The 8,332-nt window shown below is 51.4% G+C and overlaps 1 protein-coding gene across 1 annotated transcript; it reads left to right on the top strand.

Annotated features, from left to right (window-relative positions):
• Positions 1 to 6,043: 6,043 nt before the first annotated feature.
• Positions 6,044 to 7,236, top strand: LOC125538342. The gene has a single exon (XM_048701603.1). It carries the CDS (start codon positions 6,519 to 6,521, stop codon positions 7,071 to 7,073), a length of 555 nt encoding a protein of 184 aa, XP_048557560.1. The 5' UTR covers positions 6,044 to 6,518; the 3' UTR covers positions 7,074 to 7,236.
• Positions 7,237 to 8,332: the final 1,096 nt, after the last annotated feature.

The raw sequence follows: 8,332 nt of genomic DNA, 5'->3' as shown, positions 1-8,332 counted from the left end.
AGGCCCTGTTTGTTTGGGATGCAGCTTTGAAAAATCAAGCCGTAAAATTGCTATGCTCGCCAAGCTGTTGTGCCGAGGAAGCTGTTGCGGAGAAAGTTAGTTGTTTGGCGATGCAGCTGTGGAAATGACTGTGAGCTGGTGAAAATGCCCTGCATTAGGAGGAGGGGGCGAAATGGGAGATAGGTTGTCGATGCGGTGGCCGTTATGACATAATTACGGCCAAACACCAAGGACAAGGTGACAAGGAAACATGTTTGGCTGTGAAGTACGTCAAGATGTGCTTTGGGCTGTTACGCTAAAGTTAGCATGAGTCAGCTTTGGGTTGTGATTCAACAACTGCTTTAAAATAGTTGTGTGTTTCCGTTTCAAATTTTCCCTGTCCGAAGCTGTCTCCCAAAGCTGAAAGCCTGAAACAAACAAGGCCTATGAGTGGCACACTGCGGCATCACGCGTCCAGACATCTCACTGATGGTCAACAAGATATATTTTAGACAATTTAAAGAAAACGTTAAGCCACCACTTAGTGGTTCCCTCTTTTTGAAAAAAAAATGGCTCACACTTATCTAACAAATCCGATCTAGATTTGTGTTAAAAAAAAGCATGGATCTAGATTCAGGCTCAAAAAGAAGAAGAAAAACCTTGGATCCAGATCAAGTGGCGGTCCACCTGGCCCTCTGTTCATCCTCCAGATCAAGCTACAAGTGTCGAAAAGTACACCGGCCGAGCAAGTCAGAGCGTTGCACCAGCAGTTGGTCAAGTCAGGTGCTCGTACCGACACACGGACGCCACATGTGCCTACTACGAGCCGATAAATTATAGGAGTGGCCGACGTGGTCGATTGGTGAACTAGCTCCAAAGTCCACATGGCCGTGGAGCATATCGATCGTGTCCGGTCTCATCAGATGACTGGTGTTTATCCCATGTTCATGTTAATTTCCTGGCAGTTTCTCTCGTCGACGTTGGTGAAATTTTTAACAAGTATGATAAATGGCTAGCTGGGTCGAAATCGAGAGCCTCATGTGGAATTTTTCGGCCTGTTTCCGGTCAGTCCTTCAATCGGCACTTGTGCATCTAATCACCGAAGCCTTAGTCAGCGTTTTTTTTAGAAAACTTTCGATTTATTTATCTTCAATCACAACAATACCAAAAATAATAAAAATTGCATCCCGTTTCGTAGACCACCTATCGACGATTACAAGCACAAAAGCGAGCCGATTTACTCTTCTTCTTTTTTTGCACACAAGACTGTCCATGTTGGTTTGGTTCGGACTTGAGCCAAGGACATCTCTAACCGATCCCCAATAAAGTGTCAGAGAAGGATAAATCAAATTTTAATTCTCTAACCAGGAATTAACTGAACGTCAAAAACTGTTAGTAGATTGACCATTTGCGAGGGCCGTGACTTTTAAATATACTCGACTAACCGCTAGCTGAGTAACAGTTCCCCACCCTCATTTCACCTCCTCTTCCATACGCCCACTTGGTTTTCATGTCCCTCGGTCGTGGTTACGACAGCCGAACGTGCCGGAGGTGGAAATGACTTCTTCTTCTTCTTCTTCTTCTTCTTCTTCTTCTTCTTCTTCTTCTTCTTCTTCTTCTTCTTCTTCCCTGTCATCGTCGTCGTCTTGGTGAGGGCCTTCCCTTCCTTCGGCCGGACCAAGCGGAGGGCGGGCGGTCTTCATGCGGCTGTCGTGGCCTTGTCGCCGGCCATTGTTGACGGCTCGGCGACCCACACCACTTTTTGGTCCCGAGACACATCCTTCGTGCGGCCGGCGATGCGTTGGTCAATTCGAGCTGGGGTTACGGAGGTGTCCTACAGATCCATTCCCACCGGAATCGGGGCCTGCAGTGGTAGCAGCAAAGTGGATGGCGGTGACAAGAAGAGAAGGCAACGACGAGAGGGAGTTGTTTGGGGGGAGAAATTTTCATGAGAAGTGAGATTCTTCGCTTAAGAATGAAAAGGAGAAGCCATTTTTTTACTTAATTCCTCAAAAAATTGTGTTAGACAAATAAGGATCAATGGGGGCCTGTTTCTCCCGTAAAAAAAAAAAAGATGATAAGAGATCAGTTAGAGATGCTCTAGCATCGTTGATTCCCCTAGTTCAACAAAAAGAAGAATGTGTGAAGACTGGAGTCACACAAAACTGTGCGAGCACCAGATTTAAAACGGACCGGCGCCATGGACGGATTATCTTCACGCTCACAACATACGCACATGGTGTTGAATGATATACGTTCTGTATGTAACAAAAACACCAGTACCGAGAGATAACGGCGCACGACGTGTTGCCCGGTCGATCGCACCAAAACTTTGACCTCCCCTTATACATACAAATAATAATAATATAAATCAGTTCATCATAGGTCAACCATTTCCATTCCAGTGAAGCCAAACGCGCATTCCTGCTGGCTCAGACCACGGTTGGCATAGGCGTCAAGCGACCACCGTCGAAAAGTACACCGGCCGGTCGAGTGATCCACCAGCAACCCGGTGCACGCACGGACGCCACATGTGCATACCACAAGCCTGTAAAATAAGGGAGTGGCCGACGTGATCCATCCATCGGTGAGCTCGATCCAACAAGGTCCACACGGCCGTGGAGCATATCGATCGTGTCAGCAGACCGGTGTTTATCCCATGTTCGTGTTAATTTCCTGGCAGTTTCCCTCGTCGACGCTGCCGACTTTCTTAACCAGAGAATGATACAGTATCTAGCTGGATCGAGATCAAGGGCCTCATGTGGAAATTTTCGCCCCGTTTCCCGGGTCAATCGTTCAACTGGCACTTGCATTTAATCACCCAAGGCTTAGTCAGTGTTACTGACCTCGTTATCTTTTCCTTTCCTTTTGCAAACAATACTGTCCCTGTCGGCTTGGTTCAGACCAGAGCATAGTCTTCGTTTCTCCGCAGTTGATAATGTATAGAGTGAGGGTATCTCCAGCCGCGCCTTCAAGAAGTCCCCTCAAACGTTTTTTCGTCCGCCGACGTTAAAAAATTGGCCCAGTCGTGCCTCCAAGAGCCCAGTTTTCGCCGGTTCGAGCCGAAATTGGCGCCGGCGGACCCAACCCGAACCCGGCGCGCTGAGGGTCGCTCGGGGGCGCCGGGCGAATCGTTTTTGGCACGAAGAGCCGCGGGCCCGCCGCGTCAGCGACTCTACTCTTTTCTCGCCCCTTCGTTGTCCTCATCGCCTCGTTTTCCGTGGCGAATCAATGCCAAAGATGCCGCGTCGGTCAGCCTCCATTGATGCCTCACAGGCGGCGCAGTGAAGGCTGGGTGACGCGTCCCTTGGCCGCCACGCAATCACGCCACCGTAACGCGCCGGCCAAGCCTACCACGCGGCGTCTCCGCCTATAAAAGCCGACTGCAAGCGCGCCGGAGAGACTCACCCCGATCATCCACCGACGACGCGCTCATTTCTTCCCCTTTCCTCCTCTCGCCGTCACCAGTTGAGAAAGCATGACCGAGCGTTTCCTAGGCGACGGCGCGGCGGCAAACGGATTCGGGCGCCGTCATCTGCACGAGGACGAGGCTCGCCTCCTTTTCGAGTCCGAGTACCCGGTCCCGCCGGACATGCGGGTGCCCGGGGCGTGGAGGATCAGCGCCGGCGGCGTGCCGGTGCCCCCGGTACCCACCGGCGCGGCACGGCGTGCGGAGATCGCACGCATCCGCTCGCCCCGACCGCGTGCGGCGAGGGAGGGGCCCCGGTACGTCCCCGACAGCCCAATCTGGGAGCCGTACTTCCGTCGCCGGCACGGCGAGCAGCTCGAGGCCACCAACGGCGTCGTGCCCTCCGGCAGGTTCAACGCCGCCGGCCGGCGTCGGTGGTGGGGCGTGCCCGGGCGCACGTTGGAGTCCGTCCTCGAGTACATCGAGGGCGGCAACACGTCGCGCCTCGAGTACCCCGCTCCCTCGTCCTTCTCACGCCGCCGGGGAAGCTCCTGGACGCCGAGGCGCATGGAGACCGGGGTGTCCTCCTCCTCGTCCGGCGGCTCTCCCTGCCTCCACCTCCGCCCCGTCAAGCCGGAGCCCCAGGACACGTCTGTCAGCGCGCGTACCCGCAGCTCCGGCACCCTCGTCGAGCCCAAGGTGGAGTCTAGCCTCCCCTGGAGTACGAGGAGATAGCCCGGCGCGGCTTCTCCGACGAGGACGCCATGCAGTGGTCGCGCGACGACTACCTGCGCGAGGAGATGATCTGGCAGCGCCGGGCCCTGGAGGAGATCGCCGCCCGCAAACGTGGGCGCGAGGACGAGGACGGTGTCGTCGTCTTCGATAGCGACGACGACGATGCCCTCGGACCGTCCAACCCGCCGCGCCAACCGGGGGAAGGATGCAGCAGGGACGGCGGAGGCGACGACGACAACGGTGGTGACTACACGCGGTTCTACAGCCTCCTCGGCATGTAGAACCGTGTGGGCGGGCGGCGAGGAAGACGGCGGGGTAGCCCGCGATAGATTTTTTTTTAAAATATGTTTAAATTTAAACGAACTCGCCCGTGTTTGCGTTGTGTTTGCGTCGAATTTAAACATTTTAAAAACCCGTATGAGGCCGTGATTGAAGGGCATCACGCTTCCAATGCGCGGTTTAGCGCTGATGCGTCCCTAAAGGGCGATTTTTTGCCCCTCCTAAGGTCAACGGCTGGAGATGCCCTGAGTGGTACGTTGTACATGGCGGAGGATTTTGGTTAGAACAATCTTCGCAAGGATTAGCTTTATACTACCTGTATACATTGTTTAATGAGCCTGGAGTCTGAACAATGAACCTGGCTTGCTAGCTGCAGTCGTCAACGCTGGGAGTCCCCTTGCGAAAAGATTGAGAAATTTACAGGGGTAGAGTTTCAGTTCATGTCGGTAGGTGAATTACCCACTGTGATTGTTTTATACTGCTACACGAGTGGAGTTTGCGCAAGAAAGATGGAATAGTTTGCGAGTAGCACATGTACTGCTAGCTAGGCTAACCATGATTCTCTTACTACTTAGCAGTACAATCAGATCAATAACAGCAACGGAAAACATCTTAACTTGCCCGCTGCTGCCCCTAGTTCTGCGTGTCTACATCAGCAGCCACGGACCAGACCAAATCTATTACCTGCTCCGCAGGCTAAGGCCTCTTTTGATTCATAGGATAAGATTATCATAGAAATAGAAATTTTGTAGGAAATGAGATGACATATATCTCAAATCCTATGAGTAGGAATAGGAAACAAGATGGCATTTGGTTGACACCAAATGAATTTTTCCATTGAGTCTAGACTCTTTTTTATTTTCCTATAAAATGTGGAGGATAGGAACCAATCTTATGTAGGAATAGGAATCCATTCCTATGAACAAAAGAGCTCTAAAGGAAAAAATCCTATAAGAATCCTGTCTTCTATAATTTTTATGAAATTCCTTTAAATCAAAGGAGGCCTAAATGGTTAAATGGAAGCACGGCGCTGGACATCGGGAGCACGTTTAAGGCGTGCGGAAATGACTGTCACATGTTTGAATATTGACAAGCCAAACCCAGCCCAAGAAAACGACATCCAACAAAAAGACATGCAATATCTTGAGCTCCTCTACTCACTCATTCTTCAGTCCAGGACTACTAAAGAAGAAGAAAACAAGGCAAGACCCAACAACGATTCGTCGCTTTCTCACTGGAAGACACAACAAGTAATCTGAATGATTTACCTGAACAAATGCTTTTGAAATCAACCCACCCTAATAATCTCAAGGATTTACCTAAACAAGTACTACGTACTTCCAAAACCAACCCAGCCCTATGTTTCTAGTGGGATAATCATAATCGCTAATCGCTATATTTGGCGCCGCTGACGCCCTTAGATGTGCAAAGACAACAAAAAGAATGTGTAAAGACTGGCTAGAGTCATACAAAAACCCATGCAAGCGCCGGATTTAGGAAATACAGTTTGTAGTTCTTGGCTGTTGGGTCTGAATCTGAAGCCAGAAAAGGTGTCGTTGACAGCCTGAAATAGACGGGCGCCCACGGATAAAAGCCGCGGCCACCCACGACGCGGCCGGGGCGACACCATTTTTCCATCGAACATTCCGACCCACCCACACCCAGCCAGCAGGGGAGCTCCGTCCCCACCACGCCGCACGCGCATCGCAGATCACCACCGCGCGCGCGGGCCGACCGACGACCCGACCCCATCATCCACACCCTCGCACGCGCCCCGCGGCGGGAGGAGACACCCACCTCCCTCCCGCTGACTTGCCTTCGCCGTCACCTTCCTCCGCACGCGTTTCCAATCCAAGCTAGCTAGCCACCGCCGAGGCGACCCGCGGTAGCTATATAAAGCCGCGGCGTCGCCGGCAAGCTGCAAACCCAAACCAACCACCGCAAACATCCATCGCGTTCCCGGCCACTTCAACAACCTGCTTTGCTTCCGCGGCGCGATCTTGTTTTAGCTCGGCCTCCATCCCCGCTTGGCTCCTTGCGCAACAGCTTCTTCTGGTGTGGTGTGCGAGCGCGCGCGGTTCTTGGAGGAGCTTCTGTCGGCGGCGCGCGAGCGGGCATGGGGAACTACCTGTCGTGCACGCTGGCCAAGACGCCGGGCGGGAAGGGCGCGCGGGTGATCCTCCCCGACGGCGCGGTGCGGCGGGTGTCGCTGCCGGCCACGGCGGCGGAGCTGATGATGGACGCGCCGGGCCACTTCGTGGCCGAGACGCGCCACGCGCGCGTCGGCACCCGCCTCGAGGCGCTCCACGCCGACGAGGACCTCGAGATGGGCGTCGTCTACGCCACCTTCCCCATGAACCGCATCGGCACGAAGCTGGCCGCAGCCGACATGGCCCGCCTCGCCGCCGCGGCCACGCGGGAGGCCCGCCGCTCCGCCAAGGTGTCCTCCGTCGGGGCCGCGGCGGCGACGGCGGCTGCACCAGAGCCGGCCGTCACCTTCGTGCCGGCCGCGGAGGAGGCGCCGTCGCCGAGGGCGCGGCTGGACGAGATGGTGGACGACGCGGTGGCCGCGGAGATCGACGTGCTCAAGCACCGGCTCAGCAGCGCGCGCTCCAGGCGGCCCAACCTCGAGACCATCCACGAGGAGAATCACCTCCTGTGCAGACGCTGAAATATACTTACTAGCAGCTCATTTTTCTTCTTCTTCTTTGTTCTCGAATTTTTTGACATCAAGTTCAACAGAAGTTGGAAAGGATATATGTGGTGAAAACCAAGGAATTGATTGTACAGTCTGACTTTGTGGAAGAATTCAAAACGTATACATATGTGGATCAGGTCAGCTTTGCCATTTGTTTGTTCATCCCTGTTCCTACAAAAACATGTTAAAATTCGAAATGGCAAACATCTCCTGGGAAAGGGGGAAATAATTCACCTTTGAATTTTGGGCCAATATCATTGTCCTATTGTTTCTTTCCAAAAGAAATAGTACAAGGATATTACCTTTTTTTTGAACATCAGTACAGACACAAGCGCTCATATACACACGCATACACTCATTCCTATGAACGCACACACGTATACCTTACCCCTATGAGCACCTCCGAAAAACTGAGCCGGCATATCATCTTGAGATTTAATTATACTAGTATTACTTTTACCAGATCAATTGAAACATATACTTCTACGTATCAGAAGTCAAAGATAGGAAATTTTGGCGTACACGTTTTAGAATGTTTTGTACGCAAGGATACTAGGTCATATCACTAGACAAGGTTAACAATTTTCTTTTTCAAAATCTCCATGTTTCAACCTTTTGTTTTCAAGAAGATGCACGAGATTTGCGAGTCATTTGTATTAAGAAGAAGAAGATTTGACACTGTATAAGGAACTGCCATGGCGATCCAAAGAAATGTTTGAGATATTGATTTGAAGATGGCAGAGTATTAAGTATTTGTATTAATTTTGTTTGTGGTCATCTAAAAGCACATGGAGATGATTTTTATTTCTGCCACGTAGGATAATTCTCGATGTGCACGGAGAATCAAACAAACTCTTCATTAAGAGTCACACTCTCGTTAAGGAGTCAACCTTGTTGCCTTTGTACATTGACCTATTTAATGCTAGCTCGTCGTTTAGAATCAGTCCCGCATTGGAAAGTGTCGTATACTAGCTAATATCATGCATATGATATTAATGTATGATACTATACATAGTGCATAGTAGGCTGATCATAGTGGGTTGTATCTAAGTTTGGCTCGCTGGGCCAAAACCACTTTACCCCCATCGTCAAGTTATCTGGTGGTTAGAGCATCACTAAATGATAGGTTGGTATTATAGATGACCTTATTTATTGTCATGCATGACACATAGTACCACACCATCTAATCTGATACGGTATCATACCATGATACTCAGTTCTCTTTTTCTTTA

The sequence above is a fragment of the Triticum urartu genome, chromosome 1 (genome assembly GCF_003073215.2).
Source record: "Triticum urartu cultivar G1812 chromosome 1, Tu2.1, whole genome shotgun sequence".
In the NCBI taxonomy this organism is placed as follows: Eukaryota; Viridiplantae; Streptophyta; class Magnoliopsida; order Poales; family Poaceae; genus Triticum; species Triticum urartu.
This window is presented reverse-complemented; position numbering and strand designations above follow the sequence as displayed.

Coding starts and splice junctions, on each gene's coding strand:
- LOC125538342 (XM_048701603.1), top strand. CDS start 6,519: ATGGGGAACTACCTGTCGTGCACGCTGGCCAAGACGCCGGGCGGGAAG.